The 23,632-nt window shown below is 43.0% G+C and overlaps 1 protein-coding gene and 1 pseudogene across 2 annotated transcripts in view; one reads left to right on the top strand and one right to left on the bottom strand.

Moving 5' to 3' along the window:
• Nucleotides 1-2,484: 2,484 nt before the first annotated feature.
• Ccdc81 (coiled-coil domain containing 81) overlaps nucleotides 2,485-23,632 on the bottom strand; it is a 42,325-nt gene continuing 21,177 nt past the window's right edge. The window contains exons 5-16 of one of the 2 annotated variants that reach the window (XM_032893256.1): nucleotides 21,720-21,841; nucleotides 20,816-20,933; nucleotides 19,619-19,629; nucleotides 18,032-18,051; nucleotides 16,770-16,838; nucleotides 16,216-16,362; nucleotides 14,758-14,862; nucleotides 12,225-12,397; nucleotides 10,796-10,874; nucleotides 10,381-10,601; nucleotides 4,516-4,641; nucleotides 2,485-2,998 (exon numbers count right to left, since the gene is read on the bottom strand). In XM_032893256.1, coding sequence (XP_032749147.1) covers nucleotides 2,857-2,998; nucleotides 4,516-4,641; nucleotides 10,381-10,601; nucleotides 10,796-10,874; nucleotides 12,225-12,397; nucleotides 14,758-14,862; nucleotides 16,216-16,362; nucleotides 16,770-16,838; nucleotides 18,032-18,051; nucleotides 19,619-19,629; nucleotides 20,816-20,933; nucleotides 21,720-21,841 — 1,333 coding nt within the window. In that variant the 3' untranslated portion in view covers nucleotides 2,485-2,856. Of the gene's footprint in view, nucleotides 2,999-4,515; nucleotides 4,642-10,380; nucleotides 10,602-10,795; nucleotides 10,875-12,224; nucleotides 12,398-14,757; nucleotides 14,863-16,215; nucleotides 16,363-16,769; nucleotides 16,858-18,031; nucleotides 18,052-19,618; nucleotides 19,630-20,815; nucleotides 20,934-21,719; nucleotides 21,842-23,632 lie in introns of both variants that reach the window. The other variant, XM_032893257.1, reaches the window with a different exon arrangement.
• Nucleotides 18,147-18,855, top strand: LOC116894741 (annotated as a pseudogene).

Raw genomic sequence — 23,632 nt, 5'->3', positions numbered from 1 at the left:
ATTGTGTGTGGGCATCACCATACCACAAACGTGGCAGTCGGTTACGAGAGTCAGTTCTTTCCTTATGTGGTGGAGGACCTGGGGATCAAACCGGAGTCCTCACACTTGGCAGCAATGTACATGCTCACTGAGCGATGTACGTTTAATTAATGGGTTATTAAATGAAAATCTCAGTGCTAGGATTGGGATACTGCCCACAGATTGCTGGTCAGGGAGGTCCCAGAGACCCCCAATACAGCATAAGCTATCACCACTGCTCTTGATTCCCATCAGAGCTAGATGGAGAGACCCTACTGTTAAAAATACAACACATTTTGGTTGCAGGGCATAGTGGATGAAATAAATCAAGCTGGGATTGAGCTGAATTTTTTTCTGTCAGAAGATGCAAACTACTTGGGAGAAACTGGGCATCAATGGTCTCACCAGTGTTCAACTGTGGGGGCTACAATACCAACCTGTCTGGCAAGGTACGCCCACCGATGCAATGATGGCATAGCTCTTCTGGGTCACCAATTGCTTTCTGAATGGATCTAAGACCCGTGCAATGGGAATGATTTCACACATGACACTATAAACCAGATCAAAGAGAGATCATAGTCCATGGGGTTGGGGGACCTCCTACTGCTGTTATACTACGTGGTCACTACTACATGGTCCACGCATTCAAAATGCCTTCCTAATATTTGTGTTTATTCCTTTAAATTAGTGCTATCAACCTTGGTCAAAGAAGCTTCTGTTTACAATGACAGAGTCAATAGTCACTAACCAAAGTGATGGGAGTAAGTGACTCTTGAGTGTTCAACCCTAAATGGAACATTTACATCAAACCCCTACAGCTCAGAAACCATCTAGACAGAGGGAACAAAAAGAATGTAAGAGATGGAGAGTAGAGATGAGTGCTGGGGAATGCTGATGTCAGGACGCCATGGCACCATTGCCTCAGGAACTCACAGTAACGTAGTGATGGTTACCTGCACAAGTCCTATCCAAGGCCAGACCAGTCAGCATTCCCTCACAAAGTCCCTGTGTGTCATTAACTAAAACACTCCACCAATGTTGAGGCTCTGAGCCTCTGAGGTGATGTACACGCTCAAGCTTTCCATAAAAGTCTAAGTGTAGCACTGTTTGGATGAAGGACTTAGAAAAACCAACCTTAGGAAAAAACCTTGATTCACCAAGAAACTTGCCCTGATGGCTAGCTTACATAGTCCCAGAAGGTCATGTGCATTCACTGGGGAAGAGAATGTAACATACCACAAGCAATGAGCTTTATGTGCTAAAATACCTACCAGCCTGGAAAGACAGGCCCACCAGTGCAATAGTGGTAAAGCTGTCACTGGAGGTAACTAGCAGCTATTTTCCTTGGATCTGAGTGATTCCAGTCTGGAAGGAATTCATGCCTGGTGGTCAAAAGCACATAACTGAGGACCCATAAGGGCCTCCTGGGGGAATTTACTGTTGTTTGGTTAAACGATGATGCTATTTGTTTGTGCCTGTAGATGCATGATTTCAGAGCAGAGAAGTTTGGTGGGTTTTTTGTCTTTTGGGGTTTTTTTTGTTTGTTTGTTTGTTTGGTTGGTTGGTTGGTTGGTTGGTTGGTTGGTTGGTTTTGTTTCGTTTTCCCCAGTGGGTAGTGGTTAACAGGGAGACTAAGCTGATCAAAGTGCCAAGTATAAGTAGCTGTGAGTGCTCTGATGTGGGTGAGTTCTTTGTATCAACCTCCCTCTATTCAAGACTCAGGCAATGCTGCTGAAGAGGAAGCAGAAGGAATGTTAGAGATGGCAGATAGGGAGGAGAACTGTGAAGTGTTGACTTCGGGACATAGCTAATGCACACATCAGCTCTGAGCAGCTGTGGTTATCTGCACAAGACCTGCATAAGATCAGTGAGTCAAAATTCTAGTGGGTCTTCTCTAATGGATGAGGGAGGAGTTCCTGAGGCTCCACCCCTGGAGTAGGAAGCTATAGGCAGTTGATGGTCACTAAGGGAGAAGAGCCCACAGAGCTCTATCGCTAGCTGAAGAACTATTGACAATTGGTGGCTTCTGGGGGAGGGAAAGTCATTTTTTATAGGGGTATGGCCTCTGATAGGTTTGCTATGACCCAGTGGCCAGCCCCATGCTCAATTGGACTCAGGCAGTTATTTTAAAGGGAGTCGGGGCATGAAGGTCTAGAACATTATATGCATGTATGAGAGGGATCTAAAATCTAAAATTATCCTGGGCTAGAGAGATGCTCAGCAGTTAAGAGCACATACTGGTTTTGCAAGGGGTTATTAATTATTAATTATAAACAAAAACAAAACAAAAACATAAGGTTGGGAGGGATGTAAGGTAAGTTTTCTAGGAGGAAATTGGAGAACGGTAGTGATAGATGGACCTGATCAAAATACATTGTGTAAATGCATGAAACTCTCAATGAATAAATAAAAACTCATTTTAAAAGTTGGGTAGAAGATAAACATACCATCACAAATCACCATGCATAGCCAGCATTTAGAAAATATTTATTATAATATGTCCTTTATGGATGGGAAAATATGAAGTTTCTAAAAGAAAGCTGGGTCAACAGCCCACCAATGGGAAGTTGGGTCCCATTCACAACCGCTATAGCAATGGGGTCTAGGCTAAGAATTACTCCAACACCTTCACTGCTGTCAGAGCGAAGTTCAAGGAATAAAAACGCAGGGGTGAGAGTAACACGGGACACACAGGAAATAATTAGTCGACATGAATTCAAGAAAGGGTTAGAAAGTACTCAATCTTTTTTTTTCCTCTGAGGTACAAATGTACACACGCTAAATATTCAACAACTCCAAATAAATGTTCCTCGGGAAACATGGTTCAAACTTTGAGTTCTACACGAGCAATCGTGAGCCCTGCAGGAACTTATTCAGGGGCCACACGTTGCTCTCGCCCGTGTTGGAGGTGCGCCTCTGGCACTGCCTGCAGCGCCGATACTTCTCGCACTGGTCCAGGAGAAACAGCTTGTCGGAAGCCCTGGGGAGAGGAACGCAGACGTTGAGGTCACCAGGTGACCAGGACATTCTACAACTTCTGACCTCCTTAGGTGCCAGGAAAACAAGTGATGCATGCATATATATACATACACACACATATACATATATATATTATCTATAAAATATTTTTAAGTCAGGGCAGGAGAGTAGTGTTTGCTACTCTTCCAGAGGACCTGGGTTTGGTTCCAAGAGTTGCTGTAACTCCAACTCCAGAGGATCTGACGCCCTCTTCTGGTCTCCTCAGGTACACACACACACACACACACACACACACACACACACACACACACACACACATACACACACACACACACACACACACACACACACACACACACACACACACACACACACACACACACATACACACACGTGTAAAAAATAAAATCTAAAATGGTAGTTGAAAGTAACTATTTAACTGTTTTTTATTGTGTTTGGTCCTGATAATCTGATATTATTGGCTAGATTTATTTCATTGGATTTTTAACACTAATGAAATCTTTTTCATTTTAGAAAGTCTTACCATAAATTTCTGAAGGATTACTATTGTTTCAAAGTATATATTTCCCCATCTTTTTTTTTTTTCTTTTTACCTCTAAACTCCTGGGCTAGCTTCATCAGGCAGATATTTACTTTCACAGTTTGCAAGTTTAAAAATATGACTAACATTAGCAGCCTTTCCAAAGTTAATGCTAATCATTTGAACTGTAAGTATACAGCTGGAGAGAGGCCTGGCTGTCCCGTGTGTGGTTCATCTCCCATCGATCTTTCCTTGACTCTGCTCTTAAAACCTCTCCATAAAGGCCAGACACGGCGGTACACACCTTCAGTCCAAGCACTCAGGAGGCAGAGGCTAATGAGTCTCTGTGAGTTTGAGGCCGGTCTGGTCTATATAGCAAGTTCCAGTCCAGCAAGGGCCACATAGCAATACCCCATCTCAAAACAAACAATAATAAACTCCATAAGGCATGGAAGTGTTCAGCAGGGAAAGGCACCCTGCTTCTAAGTAGCTTTCTCCAAAGAGAATTGAAATGCTCCACAAAGTGATCACCAAAGCAAAAGCAAAGATCAGGGCATGGTCAGTAAAAACTTAACATACAACACAGAACTGTCCACACTTTTGCCAATAAAAAAACATTTTGAATCAACTGCAGCAGCATCTCTTACTCAGCACATTTATTTGCCCCACAAAATTTTGTAGAGTTAGACTAGAATAGCTTCTCATGCTGTGGATCAAGAACCCTTGAGGGGGGGCAGTCATGTATTAGATCTCTTACATATCACATTCATTCATTCATTCATTCACGACAGTAGCAAAATTACGGTTATGAAGTAGCAACAAGATAATTTTCTGGTTGGGGGCCACCACAACATAAGGAGCTGTACTGAAGAGTCAGTTCAGAACTGAGAACCACTGTCCGGGGGGAGTAAACATGGAGCTGACTTACAAGGAAGTTTCTTGCGAGCAAAAGCCATCTGGTTCCCATTAGGTCTTACCGCTCAAAGGCCTTTTCCTCCAAGTCCCGCTGCTTCTTCATGGCCAGGCTCCTGTCCCAATCTTCTTGCAAGCACTGGTTGAGTCTGTTCACTCGATCCACCTCAGCAGCTCTGTCTGCCAAGTGCCTGGAGGGGAAAGAACAGTCTGACTCCATTCATAATGCTGGGAAGGAGCTGTGCTGACCTTGGGAGCCCTGACTCTTTTGTTAAGTTAGACGGAATGCATTCTGGTCTTGTTTGTGAGTCTTTGAAATACGCAGAAGACTTAGATGCTGTAAAAACGTGGTGAACCTGCCAATTCTCAAATCATGACTGGTTCTAGCATCTTTCATCTTCTATCCTGGTTTAAATTACCAGGATCTAAGTCCTGTTCCAATTAACAATGTCAGCTTCCAAAGCCATTAATGTCCTTGAACTCATCTGAAGATTTGTCCCAAGTGGATTTTTCTGTACCGCATGCTTCTTCCCAGCCTCTTGGCTGTCAGTAATCAACCTACAAGCAGCTACAGGCATTTGGGTTTTTTCCCCCTTTTGAGAAAAGGTCTCTGTGTGTAGCTCAAGGTGGCTTTAAACTCTCGATCTTCCTGCCTCAGCCTCCACGGTGCTGGAATTAGAGTGCACTGTCACACTAGGATGCTCCAGTCATTTTATGACCCAAAGTAGAAAGCCATACATGAAAGTGCAGAAAAAAGAAGTGGTAAAGAAGTGGCTTGGAAGCGAGAGAAAGGGAAGAGACTATCCAGCATTGAGGGACAAAAACTGGGGAGGAGGGGCCTGCTTGATGAAGGGCGTGTCTCAAGCGGAGACTGCAGTTCAATGCCTGTGTTTCCATCACCGCTCTCCACACGCCCATCACTGCTGCTGCAAATCCTCCAAGTCTGCTTCAAATCAGTCACGTGAATCTATGTTTGCCAAAATGAAACTTTTGCCAGCAGCTGTCACTGGAGTCTGAGGGGAGCGTCATTAAGTGTGACCACTGACTCAGACTACTCCGGCAGGCTTTGTGTAAAAGGGACAACCAGCACTAGGTGTCGGGACCCTCTGACAAAAATCAGCAAGTGCTCTCTTCAACTAGGTTGCTTTCCCCTAAAACCACCTTTCACCAAGCAAGCAGGAAGCTAATTACTATCATGTGGCAGGAAGACTCGATGATAAAATAGACCCAACATGCCATGCCCGTCACAGATTGGCAACCTTAGACAGAGATCTACTTTCCCCATAAATGTCTTCCCATATGCTTAATGGGGCGGGGGGCAGAACTACTGTTACATCCAACATGATGGCTCTCAAAGTCACCACTGACTGAAACAAACCAGAGGAACATATATTCTTACTGTTTGATTCCATTTATACAAAACCCAAAGAAACGCAAATTTAGCGAAGAACAGCAGAAAGCAGCTCAGGGTTACTTAAGGATTTTTTTTTTTTTTTTTTTTTTTTTTTTTACTTTTTTTAAAGAAGCCATGCAGCATTTTTTTTTTTTTTTTTAGATTTGTTTCATTTATTATGCATACAGCATTCTGCCTAGACATATGCCTGCAGGCCAGAAGAGGGCGCCACATCTCATTATAGATGGTTATGAGCCACCATGTGGTGGCTGGGAATTAAACTCAGGACCTCTGGAAAAACAGCCAGAGCTCTTAACCTCTGAGCCATCTCTCCAGCCCCAAGGATGATTTTTTTTTTTTTTTGATGAGGCAGAGTTGGAAAAAGTTACAAAGGGGCAAAAGAAAACCCTGCGTGTGGGTAATAAATTTGGGCAGTTACGAAGACTGAGTGCTGTGCTCACGGGCGAATGCAAACCTGAACCAAAACCCATCCACATGTGTTCACATACAGTACATTATCGGTCGATTACAACTCCGCAGTCTTTGCTTTTTAAGAATTTTTAAAAACCGTTAGGAAAGCTATGTCTTCTCCCAGGCTTGGCAGTGTTCTAACAATCTTCTAAGCTATCACTGTCTCTCCTCCTACCATTAAAATACCTGCAAAACCTTTTAGAATTGGCAGGTTACAACCTTTGTCTTTAAGCAGCCAATCCGGTGATTTCTAAACCACAGACTCTGTTGAAAACAAGATAGCAAGCTTGGGTTAAATAAATAAAGAGTAAATTCCATACCCTCACAGAATCATGGCAGACGCTAAGACTTGGGAAAGCCTCAGAGCAGCAGCATTGGCTCCACCACTGCTACAGAGCAGAGCAGTGTCTTCACCATGTAGCACTTTGGGGGCTACCTACCCAGTAACCACACCGCCACTTCTCCCCCTTGCACCAGTGTAGCAGCTACTGAAGCCTTTTCTGCTGCCAGTTCTTTGTTCAGTTTAATAAAGGTTTTATCACTGCTACTCTAGGTAAAATATTTAGGTTCACTTGTTTTTTTATATGCTAAAATCAATAGATCCATGGGGAGTCAGTCCAACAGAGTGCACCTCATTGAAAGGCCAGTGAGATGGATGCCTTAGTTGGGGTTTTTATTCGTGTGATGAAACAAGACCAAAAGTAAGTTATGGTGGAAAGGGTTTTTTTGGCTTACATTTCCATATCACTGTTCATCATTGAAGGAAGTCAGGACAGACACTCAAGCCAGAAAAGAATCTGGAGGCAGGAGCTGATGCAGAGGCCATGGGGGAATGCTGCTAACTGGCTTGCTACTCGTGGCTTGCTTAGCCTGCTTTCTCATAGAACCCAGGACCACCAGCTTAGGAATGACACCACCCACAATGGCCTCGTCTCTCCCCATCACTAATTATAAAAATGCCCTACAGACTTGCCTTCAGCCTGATTTTGTAAAGGCACTTTTTAAATTAAGGTTCCCTCTTAGATGACTTTAACTAGTGTCAAGTTGACATAAAACTATCCAGCACGATGGTTCAGCAGATAAAGGCTCTTTGTTGCCAAATCTGATGTCCTGGGTTTGATCTCTGGCAGAAGAGAACTCATTTTCACATAGTGGAAGGAAAGAATTCACTCTTAAAAATTGCCCTCTGATCCTCACATACAGTGGCATGCATACACACACACACACACACATATACATACAAACGTACATATATATGCATACATACATATATACATTCATACACAAATATTAAACAAGTATTTTAAAGATTATCCACTTAAGCTGATATAGAGTAGAATTATATACCAACTTATAGCCCTGCAAAAGATCAGCACACACACACATATAAAAGTAATCAGGCACCAGATGTAAATGTGCTTTTATTCACCAGATGTAATTGTCATCTCAAGGCTTTCTGCTGAGTAAGCTCATCATTCAAGTCCTTTATGAACTCTGGTTCAATGCAGTTGTTCTGGCTCAAACTCCCGTCCAAGCTGACTGATTTCATTTGACTTCCTCTCCACTTGTGACTGAATTGCTCTGCCTGGTCTCATATAACTTTAGAAATCTGTTCCAATCTTCTGACTCCTTCTCATTCTCTGGCTCCTTCTGTCTTCACCTGCAACCTGACTCTGTAAAACTGTGTGGTAAAACTGCCTCCTCCCTCACTCTCTGTGCCGCTCTCTTAAGTCACCTCTCTTCCTCTGCTGTTCTCATGAGAGCCCGGCATATCCTATCTCTGATTCATTTTGTCAAATCTTTCTCAGATTCATCACTTTGTCTGCCCTTCAATTAGATGTCACTTTCAAACATGGCTGCTTCCTTCTATAACTAACCTTACTTTCATTGTTTGGAATTAAAGGTGTGAACCAAGTGCACGTCTGCATTCCAGACAGATCACATAGACCTAGAAGGTCTTTGGATGTGATCTCTTACCAGAGCAACTGTGTTGCTGGATTAAAATTCCTCTATGGGCGCGCGTGCACACACACACACACACACACACACACACACGCACACACACACACAAAACACCACAGAGCAAACCCACATACACACATGCATACAGTACACACACACACACCACAACACATGCACACACAACATGCACACACACACACACACACACACACACACAAGTTTTCTTGCTTTGTAATAGCGGTAACTCCCCTTATTGACTCTGTGACAAGCCCTATGCTAAGCTATTTGCAGGAATTATTTAATTCTGGACCAACAAGATATAGATACCTGTATTAGCCCTAGAACAAAAAAAAGTGCCCTCAAAAGTATGTAGCCTGACCTTTATCACACAATTAATACAATGACAAAAACATGCCAATCAACCAGGATGCATTTGTAAAGTGGTGTCTAGAAACCCAAGTGAGAAGCAGAAGTCAGAGTTCAAAGAAGGGGTCGTGACAGCCTATGTAGACAGGGTGTGCCTGCCAGGCTTGGGACAATAGCGCCTATCACTGAATATGAAATATGTCAAAATTTTAGAAATTTGATACATATGAACACAGGGCTTTTATCCCTGTACATGTTAGACACAACTCCTTGTTTTTTATAAAATAGGGAAACACATAAGGCAGATTATGATTCTCACAGAATAAACCTCACACTTTTACTACTCCCACACCCTCCCTACCAACATTCAAACCCACTTTTCTTTTTTTTTTTTTTTTTTTTTTTTCTTTTCTTTTTTTTTTTCGGAGCTGGGGACCGAACCCAGGGCCTTGGCGCACTAAATCCCCAACCCCAAATCCACTCTTATCAGTGTGTCATCTCCAACCCGCTACTCAGCTCATGTCTAGCCAACCTGGCACAGAATATAACACAACTTTCCCTATCCTATTTGGACCATTTCTAATATTTATAAAAATTTAATAATATGATTTCTTGTAAGTATACTATCTTCTAAAGGGAGTGGATTTCTTGGCCAAAGCGTTTTTTGGAGCTCCCAAGAACCTCGATAATTCTGGCTAATCAAAGATATAAGAATTAATGAACATTTACAAAGAAAAAACTAGTTTCCCATGGCAATCTGTGGGGAGGTAGGAATTAGGAAATGGATGATGGAAGACTAGGAAGGAAACAAGAAAATGCTATGTGACTGAAAGCTAGTGAGACCTTTAAAAATGTCTCACCAGTTACATGACCAACTGGACACTCTAAGAAACTAAGTGTCTGATGCTTGAGCTTAGAGATGCAGACACTGAGACAGAACGTCTTTGCCCATCCTCTAACTCCACAATGGGAGCAGAGTATACTGGGAACTGAGGAAGAACCCATCTACTTGAGTGTGACCGCATGGACACAGTTAGTACAGCCAATGAGTAGCGATGATGTTACAATTGTTTAAATGTTATGCTGCTGCTGTGCTCGTTGGCACACACATTTAGTCCCAGCACTAAGAAGGCAGAGGCAGACAGATCTCAGAGTTCCGGGCCAGTCTGGTCTATAAGGCAAGTTCCAAGACAGCCATGGTGCACAGAGAAACCTTGTCTCAAAAAACTGGAAAAAGAAAGGGAGGAGGAGGGGAATTTGCTGTCACTATAATGTGATATAAAAAGAAATGAGGGGGAACTTAAGAGGTGGAGATCGGGAGAAGGCTAATTTTTTTCTTCTTAGTAATGTTCTTTTCATTGGATGAATTATAAGGATAAAAAGAAGTGAGATGTATAACAAATTTAGACTAGCATAACTCCTCAATATGTTACCAATATGTTACTCTGCTATTGTTACAAAGAAAGAAGGGGGGGATGCAGGGAGGGAGGAAGTGGGAGGGGAGGGGAGAAGGGCGGGAGGGGAGAGGAAGGGGAGGGGAGTGGGGGAGGGGAGTGGAAGGAGAGTGGGAGGGGAAAGGAGAAGGAGGGGAGTGGGGGAGGGGAGTGGAAGGAGAATGGGAGGGGAGAGGAAGGGGAGGGGAGAGGAATGGGAGGGGAGAGGAGAAGGAGGAGAGGGGAGTGGGGAGGAAGGGGAGGGGAGAGGGAGGGAAGGCAATGGAGGCAGACCCAGCCCTTACTCTCTCTTCGTCCTCTGAAGCATCTGCAGATCTCGCCTCTGGTCCACCAGCTGGTTCAGGATGGTGTTCCTCTTGAGGTTGGCGGCTGCCTCCATCTGATGCTTCATGCAACTCTGCTCTCGCTTTCGCTTTTCCATCTCCATTTCTCCCTCGTTCTTACCAAAGATGGGCTCAGCAGAGTCGGGCTCAAACATGGGCAGCGGGGTGGGTTTGTTCTTTACCTGAAATGAGCAACACATAATGGACAGTTCTACAACCTAACAAAATACCAACAGCAAGGTTTATGGGAATGGAGAAGGGCCTCAGACCCTACCGAACATACGGCATGCGTGTGTGTTTACAGCATAACGTGCTTGCTTGTAGACTAGTGTTGGTGTGGTGCATAATCTTAGAATATCGATCCCTGTCTCCCTACCTGCGCATCCAGAGCTCTCTTGTAGTACTGTGTTTCTTCCATCTTCTCTTTTAGATATTGAGCTCTTTGTGCAGCGAGTCTGGTGGTTAAGAAGCAGAGAAGATGAGAGCCATTTTACACACTCTACATTTACACACATTTTACATACATGTTGCATACAGTACAGCAACACAAGTTGGCATTATCAAAACATGTTCGGTATTAATAGGAACATGCACATGGTACTCAAAAAATTCATCTTTCATTTGGAGAGCTCTAATTGTAAGTAAAAAGTTATTCAAGTCCACAGGCTCTCGGACATGTGTTTCACAAAGGACAGACAGGACAAGTATAAGATGATAGATCATGTCCAGATGGGAGGAATATGGTAGATACTCTCCCCACCCCACATGTACTCACAAATCCTTTCTTAAAATCTAGACAAGGACATGACTATACTTTCTATAAGCAGATTCAGTATACGATTCTTCTTTAAGAAAAGTAATCTACCCTATTAGAAATTACAGTCATCATAGGAAATTTGCCAAAGAACTTTACGATCCATAAAATTGGTGTAATAGAGCAGATTTATTTTAAAGGAGAATATCCTTTTGGGCACAGAAACCAACTTATTGTTTATGGTAGCAGTCTCTGCTCATGCTACACTACTTATTGTTTATGGTAGCAGTCTCTGCTCATGCTACACAATTACTATCTGGGCTTCAGCAGCGAAAGTAGGAGCCCCCTAAGGTAGATATGAATTCTATGGCCCTGGCTACCCTTGGCATCAGACAGTACAACCTAAACAATGAGAGTCTCCTTCCTGAACATCCGGAATTGAGGCTAATAGTCTCCGAGTTCAAGGTGGAGTCAAAGTGATACCAACTATGAAACTTGACATAAGCAGAGGGAAAACCACTCCACACTACTCCCTAGTCCCTGGTTCTAAGGTCACCTGCATCCTTGTGTGTGTGTGTGTGTGTGTGTGTGTGTGTGTGTGTGTGTGTGTGTGTGTGTGTATGTTGTGACACTACTTCCCAGTTCCTGGTTCTAGGGTCACCCCAGATTTTATGGAGCATGCTACAGTCTTATAATAAGGTCTAAGCTTTGTCATGGGGTCACTTGAGCATCTCACAGTTGGCAATGACACCTGCTCAAGATGTATTCCTTCCTTCCTTCTTTCCTTCTTGTACCTACCACCAGTACTGGCAATCATAAACAGTACAAAATGCTGCTCTGTAATTACAGTACTTTAAGATTGCCAGTCTATAGCTATAGTAATTGTGCCTCTCTCTGTTTAATGCAATGACACTGTGGTACTGGCTGTTATTTGGGTTAGTTTTATTCAGTTGGCTACAGAGGTACTAATGGCATTTTGAATGCTTATTCAATCCCACATAGAAATTAGCTCCACACAAAACGTTTTTCCAGGTACATGAGACCGACTCACTCCTCTGTGAGCTGCACTTGCTCCAAGCGATCCATCAACTCTCTGTTTTGTCTTTGCTTTATTTCCTTCTCCCGTTTGCTTTCCATTTGTTTCAGGAGACTTTGGGAATATTCCTCCTGCTTAAAAGCATTAATCTCAGGACTAAGAGGTCGTTTATCAAAGAGGAAGGATTTCTGAAATGAAACACAGGCGATTCTCTTGTGGTCACGTACCGTACCAGAAAGTAAAGTAAACAATACAAACTAAAATCAAAGTACTACTTGATTTGCCTGGCCCCCAAAAATGTAAACCAGCAAGTATTTAGATAACCCATAGACTTATCACATGACCATGTTCCATGGTAAAGCTGAGATAAGGTAAGTGCCCAATCCCTTTCTGAGTTAGCGATTATGGCATCTATTTGGAAGGAAGAGAGCACCCTATGTACAGAAACAAGGAAAATGAGATGCAGAAGTAGAGAAAGATTTCTGAACATCTAGGGTACACATTCTAGCATTGCTGACCCATGGTCGAGATCAAAGGTCAGAGACTTTGCTCCCGTCTGCTGCGTTTGCTGTAGGAAACAGTGATAGTGCCATCTGGCCATTTAAGTTTGTAATAAGTGCTCTGAAGCCCTAATCCTATCAAGAATCTGAGGACAGGGTGAAATTGCCTGACATTTTTCCATGCAGAGGAATGATTGCCCCAGCTGCAAATACGCAGGGGCCTTCCAGTGAGAGAAGATGAGAGATGTGTTGCTGAAGCACAGTGAAGAAGAAGCAGAAATAAATAAGCTCAGGGAGACGGGGGTGGGGCAGCAACACAGGGTATATTGGCCTATATCCAAAATCTATAGCCATCTGGATTTCACTTGGATTCAGTGGGACACTGTTAGAGGACTTAAACAGGAAAGTAATGTACTTTAAGAATTTATAAAGATCATTTGGCTTTTGTGTGAAGAACTGGCTGTGGGGGCGGTGACAATTAAAAAGACAAGACAGAAGTTTGCCTGTCATGTGTCCTTGGGAAAAATGGTGACACTGACGATAAAGAGATTGGACAAACTTCGGCTATCCCCGGGAGATGAATGCAACTGGACTTGCCGATAACTGCACTTGAGGGAGAGAGGAAGAAGCCAGAAATCAATCACTCCTACACGAGTGTTTGTGCAACCTGCTGCCCGGTGATGGCAGCCTGACAGAAGCTCAACTCTGTGACACTGGCCTAGTCCAACCAACTTACTCATATGAAAAGACATAGAGTCAGAACTTCTATCCTAGTATTTCTAAAAGGAGGCACAAATTGGGGTCATAACTGTAATCTATACTTTCTACTATGGGAAGGCAGAGAATAGGTCTAAATGCCAGGAGTCCAGCACTTCCTTTCCCTCCCTGATGCTCTTGCCTGGAAATTTCATCCTTTATTTTCTTCTTTGCCTAGTTTTTTGCATGCAGGAAACAGTCCTAGATTCCTAAACTGGAATAAGTGACCCCCCTTCCTCGCTCACATGGCGCTCCTTTCAAAGACTTTCATGGCTGCTACACTCAGCTCTTTGAGTATCTGCCTCCGCTCTACCAAGACCTCATCAGAATAAGGAACCTGTGCTACGAGATGTCAGCAGAATGGCCAGTCCAGGGGAGCTTAATATGTTCTAGTGATGAACAAAGTGCATTTTAGTATATCTTTATGGAGAATATCAGCTGGTATCAATACTGGTATGAAAATAGATTCAGGCAGAAACAAAGGCAGACTCGATGGTCGAGGATGTGAAGGGAAGCAAGGGGCTGGCCTCCATCTAAAGTGGATCTTCTCAAGCCCTAATTCACTCAGATGCCCTGGAGATCTCACCCCAGTTCACATCCACAGAAGTCTAGGGAGAGTCCCTGAAAGGTTTCATCGGTAGCCAGTCCCCGAATGATGTCAATGCTGCTCTGTTCTCTGTAGATCAGACTGGGTGTTAGGATCCTGTCCCTCACCTGTCCAGAGCCTGATTGGCAAACAACTATAATTAACAAAAGTTGTAGCCACAAGTAGAAATCGGACTGTGATTGTGAGTGTTGGGAAGACAAGTCGTCAACACCTACACAAGTCACTTTCCCACTTAGATACTTTAAATGGCACAGGCTGTAGTAGGATATTGACCTCAAAGTCGTACAGGGGAAGCAGGATTAGCAATAGAATTTGTTATGTCATTAAAACAAATTCAATTTTAATGAAATTCAAAGAGATGGTCATTGCCTTAATATCACCCTGACACATCTAGCAGAACTCTGAGAGCAAGCATTGCACAGCAGAGCATCCCATGGCCCAGCTTCTGGATAGGAACATGAGAGCCGCCCAGAGACAGAAAGATCCTCGAGGAGAAATTACAGAAACTTCTGAGAACATTTTTTTTAAAAAATTAGAGATTTATAAAGATCCAATTGTCTAAGAAAAAGGCATTACATATCACATATGATATAAACTTTGATAGGAAATGATTTGGCAGAAAATGCACAAAATCTCTCCTTTTAGTTTCACTTATATGCAATAAATAGAAATTTTAGAGACTCACATAAAAATCAGGTTTCTCGTTCTTGTGACTCCTTATAGCTTCAGCAACTCCAAGATTATAGGCAGCATTTTTCTGATTCTGCTCTCTAGTAGCCATACTTTTCATCTATTGCAAAACAGGGTTTGGTTTTTTTTAACTTAATCATAAAATACCATTCTCAGAACACTTCATTCTGCTACCTTTAATCCCAGAACTTGAAAGGCAAAGGTACCTAGATCTTTATGAGTTTGAGGAGGCCAGCCTGTTCCACAGAGCAAACTCCAGAACAACCAGGACTACCTAGTGAAATCCTATCACAAAAAAAATTTATTCTATATTAGTTAATTCTGTATCAGTGATATGTTCCAGTCTTTCAATTCTATGTCATGTATTCCAACTGACACAGAAACCTATTTACAACACAATGGTACTTCCTGATGTCTTTAAAGACTTGTAGACATGAGGTATTAAGTGAGGGTTTGCTTATTGCCCATCCTTGGATTCTAGACATCATCTCTATAACAATACTAAAAAGGAATGGACGAGTTTTACCACACGTGCAGAACACACTAACAGCATCATTATCAAAGACCACAGAAATCTGTGTGAAGTATTAAGGTGCCATTCTGTGCCCTCTCCCCTTTGAGATAGACCACGACTTTAAAAGTTATAAGATCGGCCAGATTTATATTTTATCAGAAATCAAAATCAGCAATATGAGTCCATCATTTTCACTTTTACTTTTGAGACAATGTATTACTACGCAGCTCTGGCTAGCCTGGAACTCACTATGTCGACCGAACTGGCCTCTGACGCACAGCGATCTGTCTGCCTCTGCCTCCTAAGATTCAAGGCATGCACAGCCATGCCTGGCTCGTTTTCAACTATGAAACTCAGCCCTGTGTGTGAGGAGGAGGACGAGCCATGGTGTAGGCCAACGTTCAGAAAAAGTTCACCAGTGAAATTTTGGACACTGCCTATCACAGTTGGGAGTTTCTGTTGCTGTGACGAAACACTACGACCAACTTGGGAGGAAATCAGTTAGGTTCAACTCTCAAGTCATACTCCATCACTGAGGGAAGTCAGAGTAGAAACTCGAGGCAGGAAGGAATTGAAGCAGGGGCCACAGAGGAACACTGCCCCATGGCTTGCCTGGTCTGCCTTATAGAACTCAGGACCACCAGCTCAGGGGTGGTCCTGCCATGGGTTTGCTGGACTTTCTCCACCAATCACTAGTCAGGCAGTGTAGACTTACCAGCAGGCAAATCATGCAGAGGCACTTTCTCTATTGAAAGCCGCTTTTCCCAAATGACTCTAGTTTGGATCAAGTTGACATAAAACTGACCAACCACACCATCTAAGTTTTAGCCCAGCAGCACACAAATGATTAAATGTTTTACAGTGCAAACATATATTTAGTCTAAAAATGGTGTCCTGCTGAGCCACGTCAAACTCTCTCCAGCTGAAGTGTTAGGCTACCTGGCTTTTGAAGAAAGCCTCCTGGTCCTTCGCAATTTGGTACTGCTGCATGAGTCGCTCATCTTCTATCTCTCTCCTCCTCTTCTCATCTCCATAGTACAATGCAAAATTTCGTTGTGCTCGTTGCAAACACACATAGCACATTTCCTACAGTTTCAAATTTCAGGACAAATTAATTTGTACATTTTCCTCTTTTGGTATTCATTTACTCTACTCCCGTCACAAGCTCTCCAAAGACTGAGTTTGTCAAGAAGCATGCTTCATAAAGTAATATATTGGTGAATTATAGTATCTAGTATACTATTAGCAAAAGGAGCTTTACAGCATAAATCTCATTAAAAAATGATATAATGAACTCTCAGAGGAGCTAAAAATTAGAAGGGATTTGCTAGCCCCTTTCTCTTAAGTAGATTTTGACTACAGGCAAATCTCAGTCCAGACACTTGAGTGTGACCATAGATTATATTAAGAAAGGGTGATTCCCAGAATTCTCTTGGAGAGTTAGAGTCAGAGGAGGATCCTGGGCGGGCTTTGTTCAGTTGGAGGCACTGTACCTGTCCTGCTTTATTGTGATCCTGGCAAGCTGGGGCAGGAGATGTTTTGGGCTTCTCATTGTCATTTCTCTGACCACCTGAAGACAAGCTTCAAAAGCAATGGAACACAAGTTAATGTTTAATGCAATCTAGAACAGTGATCATTTTAAAGATTCTTTTAATCATGTGAACTAGTATGTGCCTTGGGGGGGGGGGGGGGCAGTGCACACGAGAGCCTACAAAAGCCAGAATTGAATGTTGAATCCTCTGGAATTGGAGTTGTGCATCATTTGACATGAGTGTTAACAACCAAACATAGGCCCTCGGGATGAACCAGATCTTAGCAAAGGATTTATGTCCCCAGGACAGTGACAATTTTAGAGACAAGTGTAAACATAAGATTTAAAAAAAAAAAAAAAAAAAAGGCCTGGTGGCTCCTGGGACAGAGGCAGATCTACAGACATAGAACTCTGTGAGTTTAAGGCCAGCCTGATCTATATCACCTGAGCAGGACATCCAGAGTTGTATAATAGAGAGACCTTGTCATTTAAAAAAGATACAGAAAAGGTATCTCAGTGGTTCCTTTCAGAATGGCTGCATGCATCCAAGTTAAAACTCTGTACTTCATGTCAGAGATGGGTCTTTTTGAAGTTGGCAAGGTCGGTGATGTCAAGAAGCTAAGTCATCTTGGAAATCCTCAGTTACAACTTCTGTGAAATGGGGATAAATTGATTCATTTCACAAAAATACAGTGCCAGTTTGCGATGTGATTCTTCTAGGTACAGGAAACGTAATGCAAAGGAAACCCACAATTCCCACGCACAATTCCCTATCCTCAAGGACTTGAGCACTGATCGGGATAGCCAGCTGGTAATAATAACAAAGGCTGTGCACTGAAGAAAGGGAGTGGTACATCACAAGTCAGTTTCCCCAGAAAATCCCTACCAAGAAGGAAACATTGGCATAAATGCCAGAGGAAGTGAGATGAACTGTGTGGGCTGCCAATTAGAAAGATATTTCAGGAGAGCGGATGGGAGCAAAGTCCTAGAGGTGGGAACATTTTTGGCTCTGTGTTGCTGGAGCGAGACAAGTGAAGGATGAGAAGCACAGGAGAAGTCAAGTCAGAGACCAGCAGGACCCTTGTTGCCAGCAGAAGGGTGATAGCTACAAGAGTGGGGGAGCCTGGAGGGTTTAGGTGGTAGATGCCATCATCTGTCTTACACAGGATTATTTTTACTGCAGCACTGAGAAAAATGAATGGATAATGTTGGTCAGATAACAACTTGACAGCATCCAGGGTAATCTAACAGGTAAATCTCTAGGCAGGTTTCTGAGAGCATTTCTAGAATGGGTTAGCCTAGGTGGTGAGACCCACCCTGGTCCCAGAGATGCCATTCCATGGCCAAGGTGAATGAAAGTAACGAAGCAAGCTGAACACCAGTGTCCATTTCTTTCTGCTTAGTTCTGACTATGACAGCTGTTCAAAGATCCTAGGCTGTGATATGCCCACCACTGATTTGTGACCCAAAATAAGACCTCTCTTTCTTAAGCAGCCTTCATCAGACATTTAATTACAACAACAGGAAAAGTAATGTAGAAATGATGGCAAAAGGGGTAGCCAACGGCCTGTGGAGCCTAAGTTTTACTGTGACTGTGATAGGTATCTTACCCACAATTCTGTCTGTGAGGAAGACACACTGCAGTGGTCGGAAACACAAAGAGAATGTGAAAGACTATTACCCCAAATGAATGGAAGAGCAGGCCCAGAGCCTGATTGACAAAACGACGTCTTCATTTCACAAGGACAGATCCCTCCAGCTCCATCCTCTGCTCCTCTGCCTACTGGGACCACGATCCCATCCCATCCCCAGTCTCCCGGGTCCTTCTCTGCCTGACATGATGCCTGCACCCCACATGGGAGGCCCTCCCATGATGCCAATGATGGGCCCTCCTCCTCCTGGGATGATGCCTGTGGGAACAGCTTCCTGGGATGAGACTTCCCATGGGAGGACACATAACCATGATGCCCGGGCCTCCAACGATGAGACCTCCCGCCCACCCTGTGATGGTGCCCACAGGGCCTGGCATGACCCGCCCAGACAGATAAGAGCAGAAGCGCTCCATCGTTTTGTACTCTTGTTGCTTCACCAGGAGATCTTGGTGCTAAGACTGTTACTAGATGCATGACAAGGAACTTGCCTTCCTAACAGAGAGAATGCTGCTGGAGGGAGAAGTGATACAAAAAAAAAAAAGTGTGGTTTTCACTTATATTGTGAAATGTGAAAATAAAATCGTCAGCTCTTAGAAAAAATGAAAGAAAGAAAGAAAGAAAGAAAGAAAGAAAGAAAGAAAGAAAGAAAGAAAGAAAGACAGAAAAAAGAAAGAAATGATGGTGAAAAATGGTAGGACAGAGATCATTCTAATAACTCAGAAGAAAGGCACTGGTGTGGACCAGGGTAGCAGCAATAGAGGTCCTGAGGATCGGCTGCGTTGCAGATGTGTTATCTAGATGTGCTCAAGGTGCAAGTGGCTGACTCTTCTGATAGGATATGGAACTTTGGCTTCCCCTCTATGCACAGAGTGCTTCCTACCACAACCCTAATCCCCTCCTCATAATCTCCTTCTCTTGTGTCCCTCAGGCTCCAGCCTCTTGTCAGAAACCAAGAACTGAGGTCACACGGGATGTGGGAATGGTTTCCAACATTACTCAGGAGAATGGCTTTAAATGTTATAAATATTTGCCAGTGTTTTAACTGTACGACTTGAATGTTATGCTAACAATGTAACAGAGAAAAACACATAGGGAAAGAACATCTTCACAGAGCAAACTCTCAAAGCAAAATGGTCGAGCATTTTAAGCATGTGAGAACCAAGAGAGTCTCTGCCAGCATCCCAATACGTGAAGTAATTCAGTACCAGGGAAAGAAGGCAATGGAGTGAGAGATAAACCTGCTCTTAAACCAGTACTCTCAGAGAGAGGGGTGGGCATGGATAAACTGGAAAAGCATGGAAAATAATTAAAATAGAAACCAAAGGGCCAACAACATGGTGCGAGAGAACTGACTCTTTGAAGTGGTCCTCTAATTAAAACAAACAGAAAAAAGGCAAGAGGAAATGCATCCTGTATATTAATAAAATATATGATACATAAGACACAAACAACCTATACTTATATTTAAAATAAAACCAAGAATGCTACTTTAAAAGCAGCACAAATGTAAAAGAAAGGAAATGTATTTTCAAAGTCGAGATACAGAAACCAGATATATATAACTCCGTTGTATATTTCATAGGAGGTAAACTACAAAACTAAGGAAATGGGAAATGACGATATTCTAGAAAACAATGGCTATGGATTTTTCAAAAAAAATCAGAACTCCTGTAAGGGTGAAAAATGCAAACACTTAGAAAGGAAACTCTTTAGAGATACAAGAGAACAGCTTAGATGTCTCTTTGGGACACCTAACAGAAGAAAATAAAGAAACCTCAATTCAATGATGAGCAAAAATTACCTTAGAACCAAGAATCAACAACATGATACTAATACACTTAAGCAGTAGAAAGAATAACCCTACCTAAAAGATAGAGACCTTGTCCAAAGAATCATCACAGAAGACATTAGAGAGACAGCAAAAAGCAGGTAAGTCAGAAATACAGGTGAATAAGAAGGAATGGAGTGTCAGAACCATGTGACAAACTCACATTCCATTTAACGTCACTATAAATCTGTCATATGATGCCTAGGCATCCAGAAATCAGCAACGCCTGTAGAGTTGGGAAGTCGTTTCTGGGAACAATCAGGCAGGCTGAGTGCTCCCTGTGCTATTTCTGCCTCAAATGAGTAACATTTATTCCCCTTACCCATAATGCATCATCTGCCACATGTGTCTGGATTTTCCTTTAGATGATCAGCCCTGGTCACCTCTGCAATCCCCATCGCCTCCCGCATAGAATGTTCTCAACAACAATTAACAAAGGAATGGAAGAATTATTAAGAGGCCCTGTGTTGTGGGAGAGTTCAAAATTGTATTTAGTAAATGCAAGAGAAAAAAAAGTCAATGAATTACTTTTCGGTGATCTTCCCCCCATTCCCACTTCGCTCAAACTTGTCCAGCGGGCTGACGCTTGTCCCTTTAGCAGGAGAGATAGATTGCCTATCACGGTGTTTCTTGGCCGACGAGATCTCTAAAATAAATAACAAATGCGAGTAACAAGTGACCTCAAACACCTAAATGGGTAGCTAAGTACGCATAAATTCTGATGGTTTTTACCAAGACATGGTTTCATGTAAGGTGTGCTCTTTTATTTAAATATCTCTTGTCCTATTAAGACAGGGTGTGCCCTAGAGTCCACCTCATGCATTTGTGCTATTTATCAGGACCTGGTCAAACAACGGAGATGCAGCCACCAAACAGGTAGTAGTGTGAGAGGCTGAAAGTTATGGGGTTAGAGCAAGGTACAGAGTTCCAGGAATAAAAGGTGTTTATAAGAAATAATAATAGTATTATTGGTGGCTATTGATGAATGTGATTTGAATGTGACGGTCCCCAAAGACTCGTGTATTTCAACACTTGGTCCCCAGTGGATCACCCTGTTTGAGAAGGTTAAGGAGCCTTTAAGAAGATAGGACATTGCTTGTGTGGCGGGGAGAAATCACTGAAGGTGAGCCTTGAGGTTTTACAGGCGGGCTCTACTTTCCCATCACTCTCTGCTTCCTGACTCCAGATGCAATGTGACCCACTGGTCTCTCAGGAGACCTGGAACCCAACCATAAGCCAGCATAAACCTGTCCTTCCTTACTGTTGCTTCTTGTCAGATTTTTTTTTCATAACAACCAGGAAAGTAACTAATACATTAACCTTATTTACCTTGGTATTTATTCACTTATATTTGCATATAAGTTGCTAAGCAACACTCCCTAGAGTGTAAGAGTTAAGAATAATAGACTATACCCACAAACCATTGGCCTACCCCAGGCTCCTTCTTCTTTGTCTGACTGGTCTTTCAACTTGCTCTTCCTTGGTCTGTTCTCTCCACCTTCCTCTCCAAAGACCTCCATGGGTGGTTTGTTCTCCGTCTCTTTGTGCTCAATCCTAAGAATGAATCAAGATGTTTGTCCTCTGCCCTGGTCCTGAACCAAGAGTGACTGTGTGAACTCTCAATTCTGGGAAACAACCCACCATCTCTCTGATTTCACAACAAACATACTTCTTTCAAGGGGGTGAAATATTCACCTTGCTAAATATGTAGCATGAACTCTCTTGGAAGCCAAATCTGAGTCTGCCAAGACCTCATACCCTTGTACCATGGGCCCCCAAAAGAGCTTGATATAAAGAAATTGCTTGAACACTTCAATTTAGATTCCACCCCACTTTGTTTTCAGTTTGAGTTCTTCTGTTTGTTTTACATCCATGAGAGATACCTGTCAGCTTAAAGTCACAAAATCATAGCCTGGTTATTGTACCATGCAATAATGATTTCTCTGCTTCTTCCTCCTTCCATTTCCCCATTCTCTCCCTTCCTTAAAAGAAGAAGGAGGAGGGGGAGGAGGAGGAGGAGGAGGAGGAGGAGCAGCTGCAGAGGGACGGTTTGGGAAGTGGTGTCCGGCTGGTGTGGACAGTTGAAGGGCTTCTTCAGTGTCGCTGTGAGCTCAGGGCACTCCTACTGGAGTGGGAGTGTGTGCCTTTAAGTAAATTCAAGGACCAAACTTCACAGAAATAAACTCTACCATTTGTTTTGAGTATTCAACTCTTCATCCCCATTTCAATATGCTCACATAGGATTCTGTAATTACCTCTTGGAATGCTTCAATCAAAAAACTATCCATTGAAGGAATCAGAGAAAGGACTGAAAGAGCTTGAAGGGGCTCGAGACCCCATAAGAACAACAATGCCAAGCAACCAGAGCTTCCAGGGACTAAGCCACTACCCAAAGACTAAACATGGACTGACCCTGGACTCTGACCTCATAGGTAGCAATGAATATCCTAGTAAGATCACCAGTGGAAGGGGAAGCCCTGGGTCCTGCCAAGACTGAACCCCCAGTGAACGTGATTGTTGGGGGGAGGGCGTCAAGGAGGGGAGGATGGAGGGGAACACCCATCGAGAAGGGGAGGGGGAGGGGCTAGGGGGATGTTGGCCCAGAAACTGGGAAAGGGAATAATATTCGAAATGTAAATAAGAAATACTCAAGTTAATAAAGAAAAAAAGGAAAAAAAACTATCAAAAAAGGTTTATATAAGGTGGCTCAATGGGTAAAGGCACTTGCCTCCAAGCCTGATGAACCTGCACGAGTTCAATCCCTGGGGCTCACATGGGGAATGAAAGAGCCGACTCCTGTAAGTTGTCCCCTGACCTGCACACATTTCACAGCGGTATGCCCATATCCACACACAGATATATGCACAAATTAATTAACCAGTGCAAAACAAAGAGGACAGATAAATGTAGCTTCCCAGACAATGAAATCAAAATTATTTTGACTCCATTGGTTTATTTTTCAGGAGCAAAGTAGCCATTTCTTTCTGGCCTAGACATTCACCAGCTCTGTGGGCATTTTATCTACTAGGTCAGACTAATCTCTGAGTTCACTCTGATTCTTCTGAGCACGTGTCAACCAGCAATCCTAGGGGGAAGGGGGAGGGGTTGTTCCAAATCTAAACACAATAGGAGATCAGAGACATAAAATATTTGAGAAAAACATTACTCTATGAAGTTGGCTGTTGCCATCAAAGTTTCTTCCTCCTGATCTGAATGCCGATCAATGGTATGGCAATGGAGATTAGAAACACAGGGGCTGGAGACGTGGCTCAGTGGCTAAGATCTCAAACTGCTCTGCCAGAGGACCCAAGTTCAAGTCCCAGCACCCAAGTTAGGCAACTCCCA

The sequence above is a fragment of the Rattus rattus genome, chromosome 2 (genome assembly GCF_011064425.1).
Source record: "Rattus rattus isolate New Zealand chromosome 2, Rrattus_CSIRO_v1, whole genome shotgun sequence".
Taxonomy (NCBI): Eukaryota; Metazoa; Chordata; class Mammalia; order Rodentia; family Muridae; genus Rattus; species Rattus rattus.
The sequence above is the reverse complement of the archived record's forward strand: the minus strand, read 5'-3'. Positions and strand labels throughout refer to the sequence as shown.